General features: G+C 43.5%; 1 protein-coding gene across 3 annotated transcripts in view; it reads left to right on the top strand.

Annotated features, from left to right (window-relative positions):
• Positions 1 to 23,597, top strand: part of KCNQ5 (potassium voltage-gated channel subfamily Q member 5) — a 1,116,095-nt gene that overhangs the window by 1,065,682 nt on the left and 26,816 nt on the right. For all 3 annotated transcript variants that reach the window (XM_077289900.1, XM_077289901.1, XM_077289902.1), the window contains one exon: positions 13,118 to 13,226. In XM_077289900.1, the coding sequence (XP_077146015.1) occupies positions 13,118 to 13,226 (109 nt within the window). The remainder of the gene's footprint in view (positions 1 to 13,117; positions 13,227 to 23,597) is intronic.

Raw genomic sequence — 23,597 nt, 5'->3', positions numbered from 1 at the left:
GATGGTCAGTTTTTTCAAATATATGAAAAAGTTTGGGCACCCCTATTAATCTTAAGCTTAATGTTTTATTAAAATTGTTTTTTTTTTTTTGCAACAGCTATTTCAGTTTCATATATCTAATAACTGTTGGACACAGTAATGTTTCTGCCTTGAAATGAGGTTTATTGTACTAACAGAAAATGTGCAATCTGCATTCAAACAAAATTTGACAGGTGCATAAGTATGGGCACCCTTATCATTTTCTTGTTTTAAATACTCCTACCTACTTTTTACTGACTTACTAAAGCACTTTTTTTGGTTTTGTAACCTCATTGAGCTTTGACCTTCATAGCCAGGTGTATGCAATCATGAGAAAAGCTACCTAAAGTGGCCACTTGCAAGTTGTTCTCCTGTTTGAATCTCCTCTGAAGAGTGGCATCATGGGCTCCTCAAAACAACGGTCACATGATCTGAAAACAAAGATTATTCAACATAGTTGTTCAGGGGAAGGATACAGAAAGCTGTCTAAGAGATTTAACCTGTCAATTTCCACTGTGAGGAACATAGTAAGGAAATGGAAGAACGCAGGTACAGTTCTTGTTAAGGCCAGAAGTGGCAGGCCAAGAAAAACATCCGAAAGGCAAAGAAGAAGAATGGTGAGATCAGTCAAGGACAATCCTCAGACCACCTCCAGAGAGCTGCAGTATCAACTTGCTGCAGATGGTGTCACTGTGCATCGGTCAACTATACAACGCACTTTGCACAAGGAGAAGCCAAATGGGAGAGTGATGCGAAAGAAGCCATTTCTGCAAGCATGCCACAAACAGAGTCGACTGAGGTATGCAAAAGCACATTTGGAGAAGGCAATTTCTTTTTTGAAGAAGGTCCTGTGGACTAATGAAACCAAGATTGAGTTGTTTGGTCATACAAAAAGGCGTTATGCATGGTGGCAAAAAAACACAGCATTCCAAGATAAACACTTGCTACCCACAGTAAAATTTGGTGGAGGTTCCATCATGCTTTGGGGCTGTGTGGCCAATGCCTGCACCGGGAATCTTGTTAAAGTTGAGAGACGCATGGATTCCTCTCAGTATCAGCAGATTCTTGACAATAATGTTCATGAATCAGTGACAAAGTTGAAGTTACGCAGGGGATGGATCTTTCAGCAAGACAATGATCCAAAACACCGCTCCAAATCTACTCAGGCATTCATGCAGAGGAACAATGACACTCTTCTGGAATGGCCATCCCAGTCCCCAGAACTGAATATCATTGAACATATGTAGGATCATTTGAGGAGGGCTCTCCATGCTCAGCGACCATCAAACTTAACTGAAATGGAATTGCTTTGTAAAGAGGAATGGTCAAAAATACCTTCATCCAGGATCCAGGAACTCATTAAAAGCTACAGGAAGTGACTAGAGGCTGTTATTTTTGCAAAAGGAGGATCTACTAAATATTAATGTCACTTTTCTGGTGAGGTGCCCATACTTATGCACCTGTCAAATTTTGTTTGAATGCCGATTGCTCATTTCAAGGCAGAAACATTACTGTGTCCAACAGTTATTAGATATATGAAACTAAAATAGCTGTTGCAAAAAAAACAATTTTTATAAAACATTAAGCTTAAGATTAATAGGGGTGCCCAAACTTTTTCATATAACTGTAAATAGACTTTGAAATGCGCTGAATAAAACCACCATTACTTTTCATCAATACATCCGGATTTCTATTTGCTCATCAGTGTGGACAATATCCACAAAAATCCTTTGTATGGTTCCTTATATGGTACATTTTTGACCCGTGGATCAGCAGCAGCTGACGTTTATATGCCCTATCAAAGGGGCACCAGGTGAGCAGTTTTCTGAATAGCAGATTCTGAAATAGTCAGATAAGACCCTATGTGCGCTTCTTCTTTCCTATAGTTTTTTTGTTTCATTGCCAACAAAGGAATATAACAAAATATTGAGATTAACTTTTGTTAATGACCAAATACTTATTTTGCACCATAATTTGCAAAATATATCTTGCCAATTCAGAAAGGTGATTTTCTGGGTTTGTTTTCTAATTTTGACTCTCATAGTTGTGGTCTACCTATGATGTCAATTATAGGCCTACTCACCTTTTTAAGTGGGAGAACTTGCACAATTGGTGGCTGACTAAATACCTGCGAGAGCATCGGATGCGATATGCTAATGACACTCGGCTCCTGCTCGCAGCAGAGCAGGAGCCGAGTGTCATGCGTCTGTGCTCCGATTCTCTCGCACAGGGACGATCGGAGCACAGCTGCGGAGGAGGTGGAAAAATGAATTTCTCCATCTCCTCCATTGCTGGGGTCCGCTTATAACGCACATCACTCGGATGATATCCAAGTGATGTGCGTTGTCTCACTCGCACCCATAGGCATGCTGCGATTGTCTCGGACCGAGGAAAATGGGCGTCAAAAAGTCGGCTGGTGGGAGCTGCCCCCATAGCTTAACATTGGTCCGAGTGCAATGCGATTTTTTATCGCATTGCACTCGGCCGTTTAAAACGCCAGTGTGATACCGGCCTAAGCAGGAAAGTGCGAGGCTGGGGAGAGGTGCACTCCTGAAGATAGATGATAAATCTTTATCTGTCTCAAAAATATATGAACTATTAAATCATGATTTTGAATACTTTACTGATGCACATAGATCTAATTTAGTCACCTTTTAGAGCAAAAGAAAATACATAAATGTACTTCAGCTATAAGAACGTTGTGTAGCGTGGCTAAAGGTTGTATAGTCGACGGGAGGTATGTATCACAGAGAAGGCTTGTCGCTGTGATGTAACCCGGAGTGTTTTCTGTAATGCACATAAAGCAATAAGGAAGTATTTAAGTATATTTGGGTCCGGGTTACGGGTAGCTATGAGAGATGGGAGGGTCTGGCTACCCATATACCTCACCCCTGCGTAAGGGGCATAACCATGCCTGTCTATGTTTGTTTCAGGACCTGTGGTGATGTCAGAACCACATGTCTAATCATGTGATGGGTTCCTGGGTGTGGTTTCAGGCTACATAATGGAGATGTGTTTGGCACATGGTAGTGAGTGTTTGGGAATCCGTCAGTGTGGACAGAGATCCCTGTGTCCAGGCAGGACACTACAGACAGGAGTCTGTGTGTGTGGAGGAGAAAGCCCCCACAGTGTGTTAAGGCTCCAGGACTGAGCCTGAAGGACTGGACTCTTGTATTTTCCTTTCCTGAGCTAAAGGCTATTTGTTTACCTGTTGTTCACGCTGTTATGTGGTTTATGGAGCAATAAACCCACTTGAACGCAGAAGAGAATGTGGCTCCTGTTTCCTCCTACGCACCTGAGCAAGTGAACCCCTACAATTGGTGTTTCGGATGCGGGCAAAGATCCGAAGAGCACATGTTGCAGTGCTAGATGGTCTGAGCCAGAAGAGTGGACGGTCTTGAAAACCGTGAGTAAATACTGACCGGGGTCAGTGAGAATTGTTATTGGTGGGATACCTTCGAGGAGAAGAGGGTCCCAGGAACCTGTGTGGCAATGACGGGTACCGGTCTTGAAAACCGTGTGTAAATACTGACCGGGGTCAGTGAGAAAACTGTTGTGTCTGGGCACCTCTGAGGCCGAGGGGTGTCCAGGAACCCGTGAAGTTGCCAACGGGTGACGGTCTAAAAACCGTGTATTGTACTGACCGGGGTCAGTGAAAAACTATGTTTGGGCTGCGTGTAAAGCCGGGTGTGCAACAGACCGGAGTCTGTGGTGTTCTGACCGGGGTCAGTGAGAGACTGAGTTTTTTTTTCCTGAGAGTTAGCTTGCTGTGGCTCGGTGGGGTCACGAAGGTGACAAGCGGCTTGCTGTGGATCGGCGGGTCCACGAAGGTGACAAGCGGCTTGCTGTGGATCGGCGGGTCCACGAAGTCTGCGGTACAGAGCCTTGTGAAGTGCAGTTGCAGCAAAGAGAAAAAAAAAAAAAAGACATTGCTGGTTTAGAGAGTGCAGACTCTTAAAGGGCCAGAGTCACATTGGTGTGCTGGGCGAACTAGGGCCTGAGAGTGCTGTGGGAAGTCCACGGGGTGTACCCCAGAGTGGGGTGGTGTCCCTAAAAGGGGTGGAGTCCCAAAAACGGAGCAGTGCCCAAATAATTATGGTTGGCCAAAAAGGGGCTGCGTCTCAAAAGGGGGTAGTTGCCCAAAAGGGGTTGGATTCCCCAAAAGGGGTGGTGGCCCTAAAGGAGAAAATGGTCCACAAGGGGGCGGTAACCCAAAAGGGGGTGGAGTCCAAAAAAGGGGCGGCGGCAAATTTGCTGATGAACTGTTGCTGGGTTCAGTGTTCGAACAGCGCATGTTCAGAATGTTGTACTGACTTTTCATCTGGCAAGATGACACAGAGCTGTTCTGTAGAAATCAATGGAGTGTGCGTGACTGGATCTCTGGACTCAGGGAGCCTGGTGACGCTGGTGAGCGCCACACTCCCTGTCTATTTGATTCCCGGAAGGAAGATGGAAGTCCACTGCATTCATGGGGTCGCTAGGGATTATCCGGTGTCCAGGGTAATCATTGAGACACCCACTATTATTGCCAGCCATGATGTACCTGTAGTCTCAGATTTGCCATTCCCTGTTGTAATAGGCCAGGACTTTGAAAGGTTTTGGGACTTGTGGGAGGAAAAGGGAGTGTCTGATTGCTCAGAACGGACTCAGAATGACCCTAAGGGAGCCCCACCACAACAGGCGGCTGTAGTGACTCCGAGTGGTGTGATGTGTGAAAAGGAGATAGCGACACCTAAGGTCCATAATCCAGAGTTCCGGGTGACTGAAAGGAAGTGTGGATTTGACACTTGTGTAAATGGGGAATTGCTGTTCCAGGATGACAGAGTGAGAGGGGGTGACTCCTATCCAGACTGTGACTTGAGCGTAAAGGGAAAAGAGTGCAGTAAGGAGGAGCCAAGTAAAAATCACAGATCTTCATCTCGTCGCGGGGGCTGCAGAAAGGTGGGACAGGTTACACCCTCTGAGAAGAGAGATGATGAGGAAGAGACAGGGTCAGGTACAGATCAGGTTACTGTCCTTGATAAGGAGGTCACTTTACCTCTGACAAATCCCAGCACAGAGGTAGGGCTGGAATTAAAACAGACCTGTGGTAGACCCACATCTGCAATGCCTGGAAAGAGTGAAGTGGCTCAGTATGATGAAGTACCTGATGCTGAAGAGATGGATAACTCTGACGTTACCAAGAGTCCAGAGGTACCTAAGAGTAAACAGACAGAGAGCCTAGGAGAGACCATGGAGGTGGATGCAGAAACAGGTGGAACTCTGAAGAGGCAGAGTCTGGCAGGGCAAGAGACCCCGTCTGAAAGTTTAATTAAAGAACTGGTGGTGCGACATGTGCTAGCCAAAAGAGAGCAGGACCATGAGATAGAGCTGCTTAAAGAGACAGTCGAGCAAGAAAGGGTCCTGAGACTGGCGATTGAGCACAGAGTGGATGAGCTGGAGAAGGAAATCTCTGAGCTCAGAGGTCACCTATCAGCGTGTCAAACCGTGAATAGGGCCATATTGAAAGATGTGGGCGTGCTCAGAATGGCTCAAGAAAAGCATCAGCAGGAGCTTCTCCAGAGAGAGGAGGAACATCGCTGCCGGGCAGAGGAGTTGCCAATCCCCATCTTGGCGAAGGCTAAAGCAGAAGACAAGACTGAGGAAGAGTTTGTGCTAAAAGCGGAACAAGACAGTCACCCGGTCGTGACAGACGTCTTGGTGGAAAGGTCAGAGGCAGAAAGGGAGCCGTCTGTCTATGAAGAGAGTGAGACCCCGCTCTTCAAGACCATGATTGATGTACCCGAAGAGGTGCAAGAAGCCTGTATCGGTGAAGATGTGCATGAGGCCTTCAGAAAAGCAGTGGAAGCATGTAGTGTGCACTGGGCACCAGAGACTAAACAGTTGGTGATACTGTCGACTATGGAAGTCACAGTGAAGCGGGTGGCTATCCTGAGGGATATGCACCTACACTGCCTCCGTACAAAACAGAGGATCATTTTGAAGAATGATGAAGCCGTTCGACGTTTGGAGAGTGAAAGGAAAGCTCTTAGTCGGCTTGGCTTAGTAGAAGACACAGTCCAAGTACCCAAAGTTCTGGTGGCGAAAGTCATTGGGAAACTTGGGAGAGTGATGCAGGAGATGGTGGATAAATCCGGTCTGAAGAGACTGAGGATACCGGCTGATGAGGAGGTCCAGGCCATGGGTGAAGATGGGATGGTTCCGTTCCTGGTTGTCAGATCCAGAGAGAGTCTTAGGAATATCCGCATGCTCCTGGAATATCGCATGGCATACCTAAGGGAGGTAGAACAGCTGAGACTTGAGAGACTGCAAGTTAATAAAGAGCTGCCAGAGAGGCGAAGAGGTGCTCTAAAGCCTGGAAGTCCTCAAGCTGAAGTTAACAGAGGATATAGACGTAAAGAGAAGAGCTGCTCTCCGAAGAAAGACAATAGGAGAGATCAACAACTGGGAGAGAACCGAAGGTGGTCAGATGGAAGAGTTAGAAATAGTGACTCCTCAGTTAGCTCAGGGCTCAGTGACTTAAGCGGGAGATCCTGTAGCGGACGAGATGACAAGGGGTCATCGTTATCAATGGATGTGACGGAAAGGGATGACGAATACCGACGAAAGGGTTCAATAACAGGCCCTGACTTAGACAGATGGTGTGGCTGTCAGGGACGACTGAGAGGGGTCTCTAGTCGGTTTAGGATAAGTGCCAAGCCCCATGGCTTTAGGCAGAGGGGGGAGGTATGTAGCGTGGCTAAAGGTTGTATAGTCGACGGGAGGTATGTATCACAGATAAGGCTTGTTGCTGTGATGTAACCCGGAGTGTTTTCTGTAATGCACATAAAGCAATAAGGAAGTATTTAAGTATATTTGGGTCCGGGTTACGGGTAGCTATGAGAGATGGGAGGGTCTGGCTACCCATATACCTCACCCCTGCGTAAGGGGCATAACCATGCCTGTCTATGTTTGTTTCAGGACCTGTGGTGATGTCAGAACCACATGTCTAATCATGTGATGGGTTCCTGGGTGTGGTTTCAGGCTACATAATGGAGGTGTGTTTGGCACATGGTGGTGAGTGTTTGGGAATCCGTCAGTGTGGACAGAGATCCCTGTGTCCAGGCAGGACACTACAGACAGGAGTCTGTGTGTGTGGAGGAGAAAGCCCCCACAGTGTGTTAAGGCTCCAGGACTGAGCCTGAAGGACTGGACTCTTGTATTTTCCTTTCCTGAGCTAAAGGCTATTTGTTTAACTGTAGTTCACACTGTTATGTGGTTTATGGAGCAATAAACCCACTTGAACGCAGAAGAGAATGTGGCTCCTGTTTCCTCCTACGCACCTGAGCGAGTGAACCCCTACAGTTGCTAAACCTGCCATATTTCCATTTTTTCTGATTCAGCATGCATATTCTACAGAATGGTGCAATAAAACTTGATCTGCAGTTGAATAAAAGCTGTTTAATATAGTATAATAAATTATCTGCACTGCATGCTAGAAAAACTCATAACAAGATGAAATCAGAAGGTCTCAGAAAAATTATGCAATAACTTCAATACATAAAAAAGTTTACAAAACAAAAGCAAACAGTGCATAAGGAATTGCTTTTAATACATGAACAAGAATGAAATGTGGAGTATGTTAAACAGAATTTGAGGGGTTTTTTTTGTTTTTTTTAAGAAAACACTTGGATAGCAGGAGCAGTTTGGAGACAATGGCTACTTAGGATTTAGCGTTCACAGTTTCTTAAGGTCTTTCCAAAGACGCAAACCTACACTCTTCCTGCCACGTCTAAAACATATGAGACAGACACAATAATAATTACTTTGATAATATATGGAATAATTAATTGCTTCTGTGACTTATACGAATACTCAAAGTCACCAAGAAATTCCATGAACATAGAAAAGCACCGGACTGTAGACCAAGAACATTTATATAGAGCACAGAACGCCAATGTGAGTTTTCTTATGCTCAATCATTTATAGAAGGGACTACATTATTATTTGTATCACTTAGCCTTTTTTGTCCACTACTGATAAATTGATCTCTGATTTATGGAAGCAGTGCTCATCATGAACTAGGTTGGTAAAGAGTTGGCCATTAGTGATGAGTGAGCATGCTTGGATAAGGTGTTATCCGAGTATTATCGGCATGCTTGAAAAAAATGCAGTACTGTACATGAGTGAGCTCAGATAACACCTTATCCGAGCATGCTTGATGATCACTAATGGCCATGCTTTTCTATGCAAGTTGCAGAAATACCATAGCACTGTTACTTGTCCACTGCAGTCTATAAAGAGTGCCACTGTAAATTAGTAAAAGTTGATGAAATACCCATTCACTTGATAGCTGAAAGTCATCGAATTTGCGTTTATGGCATATCCTGTGGATATTATTTTAAAGCACCACTCCAGTGTTTTTTTTATTTTAGCATTAGAGTGGAGCTACGAATGCAAGATCCCAGTAACTGATAGTACAGTCATGGCCAAAAGTTTTGAGAATGACACCAAAATTATATTTTCACATGATCTGCTGCCCTCTGGTTTTTATTAGTGTTTGTCTGATGTTTATATCACATACAGAAATATAATTGCAATCATATTATGAGTACCAATAGGTTATATTGACAGTTAGAATGAGTTAATGCAGCAAGTCAATATTTGCAGTGTTGACCCTTCTTCTTCAAGACCTCTGCAATTCTCCCTGGCATGCTCTCAATCAACTTCTGGACCAAATCCTGACTGATAGCAGTCCATTCTTGCATAATCAATGCTTGCATTTTGCCAGAATTTGTTGGTTTTTGTTTGTCCACCCGTCTCTTGATGATTGACCACAAGTTCTCAATGGGATTAAGATCTGGGGAGTTTCCAGGCCATGGACCCAAAATCTCTATGTTTTGTTCCATGAGCCATTTAGTTATCACCTTTGCTTTATGGCAAGGTGCTCCATCATGCTGGAAAAGGCATTGTTGGGCGCCAAACTGCTCTTGGACGGTTGGGAGAAGTTGCTCTTGGAGGACATTCTGGTACCATTCTTTATTCATGGCTGTGTTTTTAGGCAAGACTGTGAGTGAGCCGATTCCCTTGGCTGAGAAGCAACCCCACACATGAATGGTTTCAGGATGCTTTACAGTTGGCATGAGACAGTTGGCATGAGACAAGACTGGTGGTAGCGCTCACCTCTTCTTCTCCGAATAAGCTGTTTTCCAGATGTCCCAAACAATCGAAAAGGGGATTCATCAGAGAAAATGACTTTGCCCCAGTCCTCAGCAGTCTACTCCCTGTACCTTTTGCAGAATATCAGTTGGTCCCTGATGTTTTTTCTGGAGAGAAGTGGCTTCTTTGCTGCCCTCCTTGAAACCAGGCCTTGCTCAAAGAGTCTCCGCCTCACAGTGCGTGCAGAAGCACTCACACCAGCCTGCTGCCATTCCTGAGCAAGCTCGGCACTGCTGGTAGTCCGATCCCGCAGCTGAAACAGTTTTAAGATACGGTCCTGGCGCTTGCTGGTCTTTCTTGGGCGCCCTGGAGCCTTTTTGACAACAATGGAAGCTCTCTCCTTGAAGTTTTTGATGATGCGATAGATTGTTGACTGAGGTGCAATCTTTGTAGCTGCGATACTCTTCCCTGTTAGGCCATTTTTGTGCAGTGCAATGATGGCTGCACGTGTTTCTTTAGAGATAACCATGGTTAACTGAAGAGAAACAATGATACCAAGCACCAGCCTCCTTTTAAAGTGTCCAGTGATGTCATTCTTACTTAATCATGACTGATTGATCGCCAGCCCTGTCCTCATCAACACCCACACCTGTGTTAATGGATCAATCACTAAAACGATGTTAGCTGCTCCTTTTAAGGCAGGACTGCAATGATGTTGAAATGTGTTTTGGGGGTTAAAGTTCATTTTCTGGGCAAATATTGACTTTGCAAGTACAGTAATTGCTGTTAAGCTGATCACTCTGACATTCAGGAGTATATGCAAATTGCCATTAGAAAAAATGAAGCAGTAGACTTTGGAAAAATTAATATTTGTCTCATTCTCAAAATTTTTGTCCATGACTGTATACTCACCTTCAGCTCTTCCGAGCACCACTACAGTCCTGCACTGCCATCTTGTGGCCACAAGTTATGACTGATAGGAAGTTAGAAGTAATGGTCACATACTTTCAAAACAAGTCTATAAGAGCTAGAACGAGGTACTCACAGACTTGCATTGAAAAGCGTCTTCTTGTTAGGAATTCTTGCCGATGGACTAAATGATCCTCTTCGCATTTCCAGAATGTTCCACCGGTTTGTCGGCGATGGGGGAGGAGATATTACACACGTGGGTGGTGCAACTACTCACGGTGATGCCTTGTATAGGGAAGTGGTGAGCGTTGTCGGAACACAGGACACTGTGCTTCTCACTTGTTTCGAGGCCCAGGAGACATGGGATGATGTGTTTCCCAGTTGCTAGGCAATGCAGGAAGCTGCCTTGCCTGGTGTTAACCAATGGTGGGAATGTGAACCCTGCTGTACAGGTGAGCACAGAGTGGCTCCCTGGACATGACTGGGAGGAATACATCACCTGATTTTTATTCTTAGATTTGGGCTGGCTAATTAAGGCCTGCTTCAAATCCAATTCAGTGCTGTTTTTTCAGTTCCCTTGCGCAGTGGTATGGTGAGTACTTCCTGGTTGAGTTCTGATTTCTTCTCAGTAGTTGCTAATGGTTGTTTTGGGAGTGGGTGAAGAATATCCCAACCCTTGAGGACTTGCCTAGCAGTGGCAGTTAGCATAAATTGCTTCTGTTACTGCTCTTTTGCTGATCCGATGCGAGTCCCTACAGATAGTTATTCCTGCACAAAAACTGGAGCGATCCGACAGGTCACAAACTGCTGGAGACCATCAGGAGTGGCAAAGATAAAAGATGAAGATGGTAAGTATAAGATTAAAGTCGGGGAACTTACATTAGTAGAACTACTCCAGCGCGGCAATAAATAAAACGCTGGAGTGGTGACTTAATGAATATGATATAAATACCGCCTCACCCTTTCTACAAAATCTAAGTTGTGTAAATGTATTGTTTCGTTGCAAACAATGGTTTTATACATTAAACTGTATAATACACTGGGCAGTTCTAGAGATGTTCCTGGCGGCCAATTATAAGTTGGAATAAGTAGAACTTCCTACATAAGCTATCTGCAATAAAAAAAGAGATGTCTATATAACGTACCACATTTCCAGAATTGCCAGGTTCTGACATAAGAATTTGATATTTGCAAATGTGTCAACAAAAAATTATATTGACATGAAATAATAATTATAATAAACATTTATTTCTAATATCACTCGGCATTAAAATAGAAAATGTCTTCACTTCACTTTAATGGGAGCTGAGCAGCAGTACTTAAGAACGACCATTATTCTATGTTTGCGGCTGTACACTCTCAGTCCTCAACAACCCCTTTAATGTAGAGGTTCATGAACCTGTTGGACAGAAAGAAGGTGACCAATATTATTAATAGCTGACACTTTTTTATTGCTAAATCTATTTACGTTCATGTCATGCCAGTTGGCAAGACAGCCATAGTCCTCTTTCGTGTCATTACAGTCAACACTTCGCTGCAGTGGGTCATAATTGACTAGCCCTCTCGTGTGACATATCTGCACATAAGAGGGTAAACAGATATAGCGAGTGACATGAACAGTGACAGAAGAATTCTAACAGTGAGTAAATTGAGAAATGTAGTTATTTTGCCTTATTAGGTACTGATCGTCAACTAGTAAAATGCTAGTAAAACATTATATTACCATAACAAGATGCCATACTTACAAGTGTGATACAAGTTACAAGTGTGATAAAAAATCAGTGACCTAAGCCTCCATACACATTAGATTAAAGTGGACTGAATCTGCCAATTTTGATTGGGCTAGTCCACCATATTATGACCCTTCCATGACAAATGAGGTTCTTCCAGGAGATAAGCCATTGCCAGGTGCTTGACAATGGCTTTCTTCTCTTGCCGCATTGAAAAATACATGAAAGTCATGCCAAACCAAGCATTCATGATTATGGGGAAAAATAGCTGTCAGGTGAATGAATGTTAGGTTGATAGCTATCTTAGAGATATGGGAACCAATATATGAGAAAAATAAAATAAGCACAAGTGAGCTGATGGTGAGTTGAACTACTGTTGGGTCCGCCGAGAACCAGAATACCATGAGAATACCACAATGGACCTGTGGCCATCAGAGAATCTGTACTTCACATGAATTGGGCCTCCTCATGAACCTTTTTGGGGGAAGCATGTTGAGGCAGAGGCATGGAACCTATCTCCACTCCTTAACATCATAATGATAACTAACATCTTATCTTATCTGATATACTTTAGCTTTCCTTTTCTCCCCAGTAGACAGTTGGTCTATGTCTAGTGTAGGATCCCTTAGGAATATCTGATGTGACAGGGATTTACAGGGATATTTATGGTCAGTCACTGTTGAACGGGGGGCGCCCAAAACCTTGTTATCTAGGGTGCCAACCTCTGCTGCCAGTCAATTTAAGGATTTCTCAGGGATTTGTAGGTCCTATGTGGTATCACCTGAATAAGCATACATTTTTTTTTATTTGTGTATTTTCCTATCTCCCTCTATGGTAACAATGATATATCTTTAAGTGGGAGAGGCAGTATAGATTGAATTTATTTATTATCTCTATGAGTCCAATTTTGGGCTGTTCCAACAGACTATTCTTAGTGGTCTGATCCAACTGATTTCTGTTAGTCGTCTCTATTATTTGCTTCTTGTTGTGCACTATAGGGATTTAAGTGCTTTTTTGAAAAATTTTATTAAATATTAGCTTTTTAAAGAGTTATATGTATGCACTTGTTTGTCCCTTGAAATTATTATTTACTATTTGAACTGGGTCCGCCGAGAAGCAAGATTTATCAGACAAGATAAGTCCTGATATTTACAGATCAGCAAAATATCAATCTTTGCTAGTTAGCAGCATAGGAAGTAGGAAGGCACTATGAGCAACTGAATCCAATACCAAACATGCATATTTCAGCCTTATCCTTAAAAGGCTGTAGATTTGAATTCCCGTGAATATCTTCTTAGATGCATCTGATTTTATCTTTTTAGCTGACGTAAATCTTGGAACAGAGGAAGTACACGATGACAAAGGGTGTCACTGCGATGTATCAGTAGAGGATCTAACACCAGCTCTAAAAACAGTCATCCGAGCAATCAGGTAAGTAAAAAATACAAGATTACAGTTAAAAGTTACATTTCTAATATGCGAGAATACTGTATTTGCCTTCCTGAAGGATAACAATATACCTGCTCATGCAAAAATGTTAGTAAATTAAAGTTAAAATCACATTAAGGTAGGTGAGCAACTTTTTTTTGTAGTTCTGAGTGGATTAATAAGACATGACACAATGCTGGTAAAACATGACGTTGTGACACTATGCGATTGCTGTTTCCTTGTTACCCAATAATTGGATATAGCAGTGACCCTTGTATTAGTAGACGTGCTTATTGGCTGCCACCTAGCTTTCAGCTGTTACAGTAACAGACCTAACTGTATAGTCCTAGCCAAAAGTTTTGAGACTGACTCAAATTTAACTTATTACAAAGTTTGCTGCTTTAGTGTTTTTAGTTTTTTACTTGGATGTTTCTATGGCTACTGAAGTACAATTATAAGCATATCATACATTTTTATACTATTTTTGACAAATACAGAAAATTTATATAAACACTCAATATTCATAGTGTTGACCCTAATTTATCAAAACTTCTGCAATTCGTTCTGGCAGCTGGGCATCAGATTCTGGGGCCAATCATTAATGACGACAACACATTCTTGTCTAATCACTACTTGGAGTTTATCACAGTTTCTATGATTTTGTTTGTGCACTCGCTTTTTCAGGACTGACTGACCACAGGTTCTCAATGGGGTTGAGATCTGGTGAGTTTTCTGGCCATGGACTCAAAATGTCAATGTTTGTTCATTGAGCCAGTTAGTTATCACTGGGGTTGAGCGAAACGGGTCGGCCATTTTCAGAAGTCGCCAACTTTTGGCAAAGTCGGGTTTCATGAAACCCGACCCGACCCCTGTGTGGGGTTGGCCATGAGGTCGGCGATCTTCTGAATCTGGTATCGGAATTCCGATACCGAGTTCCGATATGTTTGTGATATCGGGAATCGGTATCGGAATCCATATTTAAGTGTAAAATAAAGAATCAAAATAAAAAATATTGATATACTCACCCTCGGACGCTCCCTGGTACTAACCGGCAGCCTTCCTTCCTAAGAATGAGCGCGTGAATGACCTGCGGTGATGTCGCGGCTTGTGATTGGTCGCGTGAGCGGTCACATGGGCGGTCACGCGACCAATCACAAGCCGCGACGTCATCTAAGGTCCTTCATGTGCTCATTCTTAGGAAGGAAGGCTGCCAGAAAGAAGCAGGGTGCGTCCGAGGGTGAGTATATACCTAATAGGATCCCGAGATGCTGCCTGATGTTATAGTTGATTTGACTGAAAAAACGTGGTTTTCTTTATTACAAACACCAAAATAAAGTATCACCGCAGTGTTTCAAGGTAGGCAACGTTTCGACCCGCAGGGTCTTTTTCAAACCTTACTTTAGATTGTAGGAGCAGAGTGGAGGGCAAAGGTCCCTGGATGGGTGCAGGAGTCCCGTTCGGGGCTATGGCAGCGGAAGTACTGGTGTCTGCGGTGGTGGTGTGTGACACCAGTACTTTTTTTCAGTCAAATCATCTTTCTTTGAGTGCGACTGTTGTTATATAACTACAGTCTGGAGTATCCCTCCATGTACAGTCTGCACCACCATTAGCGAGAGTGCTCGTCTTGTTCTTTAAACTTGATGTTATAGTTGGGCATTTGGTTTGTAGCAGCTCAGGATCATTCAGCATCTTATACATTCCTTTAGCCTCCCCCTGGACCCTGTTGGATACGACCCCCAGTCCCCACTAGCCTCCCCCTGGACCCTGTTGGATGCGACCCCCAGTCCCCACTAGCCTCCCCCTGGACCCTGTTGGATGCGACCCCCAGTCCCCACTAGTCTCCCTGGACCCTGTTGGATGCGACCCCCAGTCCCCTCTAGCCTCCCCCTGGACCCTGTTGGATGTGGCCCCCAGTCCCTACTAGCCTCCCCCTGGACCCTGTTGGATGCGGCCCCAGTCCCCACTAGCCTCCCCCTGGACCCTGTTGGATGCGGCCCCAGTCCCCTCTAGCCTCCCCCGGACCCTGTTGGATGCGGCCCCAGTCACCACTCGCCTTCCCTCATCAGCCACATGATACCAGTACAGACACAGCCACTGTGAGACACCTGAAGCCTCTTTTCACTAGAGAGACTCACCCTGCTCGCCCGCCCTCCGCCTGATCTGTCCTCCACCTCCACCTGCTCGTCCGTCATCCGCCCCCAGTCAGAAGAACAGAACAGCAGAAGTGAAGAACTCCAAGACCACCCAACCTGAAACAGCGAGAAGGGGTTATACCACAGTGCCCACCTTATGGGGTCACACAGGGGAGAATGAGATACAGTTAAGCACATGGGACTGCACGGGAGAGGATTAGATGCACAGCTCAGCAGACAGTATCACACAGGATAGGATTAGATGCACAGCTCAGCAGACAGTATCACACAGGATAGGATTAGATACACAGCTCAGTAGTCAGTATCACACAGGATAGGATTAGATACACGGCTCAGTAGTCAGTATCACACAGGATAGGATTAGATACATGGCTCAGCAGACAGTATCACACAGGATAGGATTAGATACACGGCTCAGTAGTCAGTGTCACACAGGATAGGATTAGATACATGGCTCAGTAATTAGTATCACACAGGATAGGATTAGATACACAGCTCCGCAGACGGTATCACACAGGATAGGATTAGATACACAGCTCAGAAGATGGGATCACACAGGATAGTATTAGATACACTGCTCAGCAGACATCACACAGGATAGGATTAGATACACAGCTCAGCAGACAGTATCACACAAGAGAGGATTAGATACACAGCTCAGCAGACAGTATCACACAGGATAGGATTAAATACACAGCTCAGCAGACAGTATCACACAGGAGAGGATTAGATACACAGCTCAGCAGACAGTATCACACAGGATAGGATTAAATACACAGCTCAGCAGACAGTATCACACAGGAGAGGATTAGATACACAGATCAGCAGACGGTATCACACAGGATAGGATTAGATACACGGCTCAGCAGATGGTGTCACAGGATAGGATTAGGTACACGGCTCAGCAGTCAGTATCGCACAGGAGAGGATTAGATACATGGCTCAGTAGTCAGTATCACACCGTGTAAGATTAGATACACTGCTCAGCAGTCAGTATCACACAGGATAGGATTAGATACACAGCTCAGCAGATGGTATCGCACAGGATAGGATTAGATACACAGTCTAGCAGACAGTATCACACAGGAGAGGATTAGATACATGGCTCAGCAGTCAGTATCACACAGGAGAGGATTAGATACAGCTCAGCAGACAGTATCACACAATCACACAGGAGAGGATTAGATACAACTCAGCAGACAGAAACACATAGAATTAGATACGGCTCAGTAGTCAGTATCACATCGTATAAGATTAGATACACAGCTCAGTAGTCAGTATCACACAGGATAGGATTAGATACACAGATCAGCAGATGGTATCACACAGGATAGGATTAGATACACGGCTCAGCAGATGGTATCACAGGATAGGATTAAATACACGGCTCAGCAGTATCACATAGGAGAGGATTAGATACATGACTCAGTAGTCAGTATCACACCGTATAAGATTAGATACACGGCTCAGCAGTCAGTATCACACAGGATAGGATTAGATACACAGCTCAGCAGATGGTATCGCACAGGAGAGGATTAGATACAACTCAGCAGATGGGATCACCGGAGAGACTCACCCTGCTCGTCCGTCATCTGCAGTCCGCCCCCGCGTGACACACAGCACGCTGCTCTCTCTGCTCAGGGATGAGGAAGTGGAGCAGCGTGTGACGTCAGGCAGGACCATGATGCACCTGGGCCGGCCGCAGCTTTTAAAGGTACAGTGCCATTTTCCTTTCGCCGGATGCATTAACAGCACTGTAGGTGTATCTTTAAAACACCACAGTGCTGTTATGCATAGGGGGTTGGAAGCCTTGAACAAAACGTCCAGGGGCCTGATGAGGAGAAGCAAATAGGAGGGGGGCCCGAGCTGCCAGCGTGTTCGGGCCCCCCTTTTTTCTCCTCATCACCGGGCCCCATACAGTAGTAACGGCTGTAATGCCCTGATCGCGGCCCTGCACAGCCATCTTAGCAAACAATGTTTCTAACTGAGAATTTAGGTTTGGCACCAAACTCTCTCTAAAGTCTGCGTGTATGCACCCACCGGGAACTCTGTGGTGGGGCCTGAGCTCAGGACTTACCGGCCGTTAACAGATCACAAAAGTGGCTGCTGATCGGCCAAACAGCCGTTTAGCTGGGAGACCGTGGAGTGGATCCTGGGCGTGTTACCTGGAGCGCAGTTTTTGCCTGACCGGCTAGAAGGCCATTCACGTCACAGCCGATGCTTTGGGTGGAATCTAACTCTTTATCCATCCGTAGATGTCTCCCCAATGTGATTCTTCTCTGACAGGAATCACTGGAACAGCTGCACCTTTCCTCAGTAATCGGACCAGCTCCAAGCACACTGCACACACCCGTTCTTCTTAACTCTACTGTGCTCCTGTCACATCTGTCTCTCTATAACTGCACTCCAAGATGGCCGCCTGCAGCTCTCAGTCATCCTTCAGTTTTCCAATTGCCTCTGGAGGCGGCTCAAACTGGTTATTTCCCTGTGTACCAAATGACATACAGGTGACAGTCGTATGAATCTGCAAACTACTACCATCTAGTGGCTAAAACACCAATTACATCTTTTATGTTTACACAGGTAAACAGGTGTGGAGTGGGAATCTTCAACCACCCTCTCACACATGCACAATTTTGCCTGAGAACACTGCCATGAATAAAGAATGGCATCCAAACATCCTCACTGTTTTATCATCAGGAGATTATAACTAGAGGACAAGTAATCTTAATGCCATGTAGTCCTGCAAATGTATGAGCTCTGCATAACCCCACCCCACAGCTTTTTGCCTGCACAGCGCACACAGAAACCTATCCATCAGTGGTGTTGTCAGGGCTATCCATGAGGTACCACAGGCATCCACAGGTTTTTCCCCGTTTGAGCTATTATATGGCAGGCATCCCAGGGGAATGCTCGATGTAGCTAAATAGACATGGGGGACAGAAGCCAACTCCGCATTGGAGCGTAATCGAGCACGTGGCGAGCATGCAGGACCATATTGTGGCAGTATGGCCCATAGTAAAAGAGCATCTAATGGATGCCCAGGCTGCGCAGAGCCGCACATACAATAAAAGAGCCACGGTCAGGACCTTTAAAGAAGGGGCCCGGGTGTTGGTACTAGTAGAGCAAAAAAAGGAGGGGAAATCCAGCTTCCAAAAAATTCCAAATTTATTGTGAATAAAAATGCAAAGTCCAGTCGAATAAAATCACATAATAGTGAGAAACAGGCAACGTGTTTCGAACAATCTCTTGCTCTTTCTCAAAGCTACTCCACATAAGTAACAGCACGATTAAATATCATCTACAACAAATGAAGATTAATTACCAGTCACATGATACATATAATGACTCACAATTTAAAAACATAAAGAAAAAATTTTTAAAGATACACAAAAGTAGAAAAAAACACATAGAAAATGCAGATTACATACAATAGTCATATTTTAGTAGTGGAACATAATCTCTTTTCGCGCATTTAAACCTGCGGGATGACAGGCATTCACACATAACATCCAATGCGCTTCATGTGTAATTAAGCGTCTTTGAAGTCTCCTCCTCTAGCAGGTAATGTTAGTTTCTCAATGCCGGTAGCTTGCAGGAATGCCATACTCCTCTGATGACAGGAAACCAAAATGCTTAGTTGCAAATGACATAGAGCAATTGACATTAGTAGAAGTAACAATATCGGTAATATGCTCAGAAATACGAACTTTAAGCATCCGAGTTATACAGCCTAAGTAGCTCAAATTCCATTTTGTACATTTCATCATGTAAATCACATTCTTACTATTACAATTGATCAATTGTTGTATTTTATATAGCTGTTTATTTTCACTATCGCAAAAAGAATGTGTAGTAGTGGAGTGAGCATATGTTCTGCATCTAGATGCACCACAGCGGAAAAAACCAATGTGATGCAGCCAGGTGCCTGATCCACCACTGGGATTGAAAAAACTTGGTGAGAGAGTGTCAAACAAAATAGTGGCCTTTTTTGCCACCATTTGACAGCCTGAAGATAGAATAGTGGATTGAACCTCATCTTCATACAAAATAGGAATATTTTTTAAGATGAGACATTTGATGATATTTTATTGAGGACAATATTGGATAGAACAAATAATTTTCTGATTCCTAATACCACCTCTATCCTTTTCTTTTGGCACAAGCATATCACATTGTTCTTTCTTTTGTACAATTTTCTTTGCCCTGTTAAAGAACCAATTAGGATAACCTCTCTTTTTCAATTTATTACAACATAATCAACTTGAGAATGGCAGTATCATTCCAATTTCTGGTGATTCTAGTTAATTCACCCACTGGTATTAACTTAATGGTGTGAATAGGCTGGCTACTATAAGCGTGTAATATACTATTACCTGATAATGGTTTGCAATAGGTGGATGTAGCAATAACATCACCCACACTACCACGCAATGTTAAATCCAAGAATGAAATAGTGCAAGGATCAGTACTACATGTAAATCGAAGGTTAAAATCATTAGAATTAATGTAATCCATAAGTCCCGGTATGGCAGACACATCGCCACTCCAAATGAGAAGTGTATCATCGATGTATCTGCCATACCAGAACACATCAGGCAAAAAGGGGTTATTGTCAGCATACAAAATTAAAGTTTCCTAATAGGACATGACTAAATTAGCTACTGATTGTGAATGCTTACCGCCCATTGAGACCCCCTTGCACTGGAGATAAAACTGTCAATCAAAGGAAAAATAGTTGTGGTTCATTAAGAAATATATAACTTGTATGATAAAATTGCATAAATCAGTAGTACAGTCACTATACTTTTTCAGATGAAATTCAAGCGCTGTAATAATTACATTTTGCGGTATGGAAGTGTAAAGAGAAATGACATCAAAACCAATCCAGTGAAAATTGTTATTCCATATTGTATGGGAGAGTTGATGCAAAACATCTTTGGAATCTCTGAGAAATCCTGGGACTCGCACAAGTAGGGGCTGCAACAAAGAGTCTAACCATTGACTAAGAAAAAAAAAACACATTTACATAATCACATACAACATTCATACTCACCAAACACCTAATTCCCCAATGTCCTCGATCTCCTGCAACTAAAATAAAATAATAAGCCACCATATATTTACCATAGTCTATTTAATAACGAGTGTCCCACGGCGATCTAATGTGTAGAGCAGTCACATCAGGAGATACACTCCGTTGATACACTGACAGGAGGTGATCCTCCCACAGTGTACGATTACACCACCGTGAGAGAGTTCACCAGAGTTCATGTTGTCACTTGTGGAACCACTGCATCTCATGATGTGACTGTTCTACACGAGAGATCGCCATGGGACACTCATTATTAAATGGACTACATCGGACAGGGAGTATTTATGTTGGTTTATTATTTTATTTTTTTTGCAGGAGATCGAGGGATTCGGGGATTAGGCGATGCAGTACAGTAGGTATGGTTAATTAAGATTAATAAAGGACTTTATTCTAGCCGTGTTTTTATTTACCATACAACTATAGGATTAGTAATGGATAGATGTCTTATAGATGCTTCTCCATTATTAATCCGTGGGCTTGATGTCACCTGACAATACAAAGGTGATATCAACCCAACAAATATGAACCCCACTTGCCACCGCTACAGGACAGATGCTTCTCCATTACTAATCCGTGGGCTTGATGTCACCTGACAATACAAAGGTGATATCAACCCAACAAATATGAACCCCACTTGCCACCGCTACAGGATAAGTTGGAAGAGCGAGGCTAAGTGCCAGAATTGGTGCATCTATAAGATGCGCCATTTCTAGGGTGGCTGAGAGCTGATGTTTATAGCCTGGGGGGCGCCAATATCCATGGCCCCTTCCCAGGCTATTAATATCAGCCCACAGCTGTGTGCCTAGCCTTTGCTGGTTTGATTTTATAGGGGGCCCCCATGTCAATTTTATTTTGGGGTTTCCCTGTAAACTAGCCAGTAAAGGTTATGCAAACATCTGTGAGCTGATTTTAATAGCCTGGGAACATTTATGGCTATTGGCTCCTTCCCATAATATTAATATCAGCCCTCAGCCATCAGCTTTCCCTCTGCTGGTTAAGAAAATTACATGGGAGCTTACGCAATTTTTTTTAGGGTATGTTCCCACAGTCAGGAACCGGCAGTGCTTTGGATGCAGCACATGTCTGCTCCATCCAAAGCACTGCTGGCTTGTGAACGCAGGTGATTCCGCATGTGTTTATTGAACGGTGCGGAATCACCGTGCTCAATACATTGTATGGGGATGTTTATCTTGCGGAGACTGGACGTCTCCACAAGATAAATTGACATGCTGCAGTCTGGAAAGACCCGCCGCATATCCGTCTCTGCAGGGAAGCCGCGGGTGCTAGTGCACACATAGTGGAGATGAGATTTCTGCAAATCCCATCCACTATGCTGTAACATCTGGATGCTGAAGGTTGGATGCTGTGGATGTACGCAGCATCCAACCTGCACCGTTTACTGATGATGGGAACATACCCTTATAAAGTTTTTGAAAATTAAACAGATATTGCGTTTCATGCAGATTTCGTGTGTGTGTGTGTGTGTGTGTGTCTTTTATTTAACTCTTTATTTACCATTTTATTAATTACTAAACCTTGGGCTTGGAATTACATATATATATATATATATATATATATATATATATATATATATATTTCACTTATATTTATTTTGTGTGTAAACATTATAATTGAACATGGCATGTAATAATGTTATGGTCTTCAATGGAGAATGTAAAAGAAGAGGTTGGACTAGGAAATTACATCAGATTCTTTTTTTTTGTTAACGCCTTTCTGTCATTGGACGTACTATTCCGTCCATGTGGGGTGGGCCCTACGTCCCAAGGACGGAATAGTACGTCCAGAGCGATCGGCCGCGCTCACAGGGGGAGCGCAGCCGATCGCGGCCGGGTGTCAGCTGTCAATAGCAGCTGAGATCCGGCACTATGTGCCAGGAGCGGTCACGGACCGGGCCCGGCACATTAACCCCCGGCACACTGCGATCAAACATGATCGCTGTGTTCCGACAGTACAGGGAAGCATGGCGCAGGGAGGGGGCTCTTTACTGTGATGCCCCTCCTGGGGCAAAGTAAAAATGAAGAAAAAAAATTACATGTGTAAAAAAAAAAAATAATTCCTAAATAAATAATAATAAAGAAAAAAATATTGTTCCAATAAATAAATTCCTTTAGCTAAATAAAAAAAACCAATAAAAGTACACATATTTAGTAGCGCCGCGTCCGTACCGACCCGACCTATAAAACTGTCCCACTAGTTAACCCCTTCAGTGAATATCGTAAAAAAGAAAAAAAAAAACGAGGCTAAAAACGTTTTATTATCATACAGCCGAACAAAAAGTGGAATAACATGCGATCAAAAAGACGGATATAAATAACCATAGTACCGCTGAAAACGTCATCTTGTCCCGCAAAAAACGAGCCACCATACAGCATCATCAGCGAAAAAATAAAAAAGTTATAGTCCTAAGAATAAAGCGATGCAAAAATAATTATTTTTTCTGTAAAGTAGTTTTTATCGTATAAAAGCTCCAAAACATAAAAAAATGAAATAAATGAGGTATCGCTGTAATCGTACTACTGACCCCAAGAATAAAACTGCTTTATCCATTTTACCAAACGCGGAACGGTATAAACGCCTCCCCAAAAAGAAATTCTTGAATAGCTGGTTTTTGGTCAGTCTGCCTCACAAAAATCGGAATAAAAAGCGATCAAAAAATGTCATGTGCCTGAAAATGTTACCAATAAAAATGTCAACTCGTCCCACAAAAAAGAAGACCTCACATGACTCTGTGTACCAAAATATGGAAAAATTATAGCACTCAAAATGTGGTAACGCAAAAAACATTTTTTGCAATAAAAAGCATCTTTTAGTGTGTGACGGCTGCCAATCAAAAATCTGCTAGAAAATGCGCTATAAATAGTAAATCAAACCCCCCTTCATCACCCCCTTAGTTACAAAAAATTAAAAAATTTAAAAAATGAATTTCCATTTTCCCGTTAGGGTTAGGGCTAGGGTTAGGGTTAGGGTTAGGGCTAGGGTTAGGGCTAGGGTTAGGGCTAGGTTTAGGGCTAGGGTTAGGTTTAGGGCTAGGGTTAGGGTTAGGGCTAGGGTTAGGGCTAGGGTTAGGGTTGGGGCTAAAGTTAGGGTTAGGGTTTGGATTACATT

This window comes from Ranitomeya variabilis, chromosome 2 (assembly GCF_051348905.1).
Source record: "Ranitomeya variabilis isolate aRanVar5 chromosome 2, aRanVar5.hap1, whole genome shotgun sequence".
NCBI classification, from domain to species: domain Eukaryota; kingdom Metazoa; phylum Chordata; class Amphibia; order Anura; family Dendrobatidae; genus Ranitomeya; species Ranitomeya variabilis.
The sequence above is the reverse complement of the archived record's forward strand: the minus strand, read 5'-3'. Positions and strand labels throughout refer to the sequence as shown.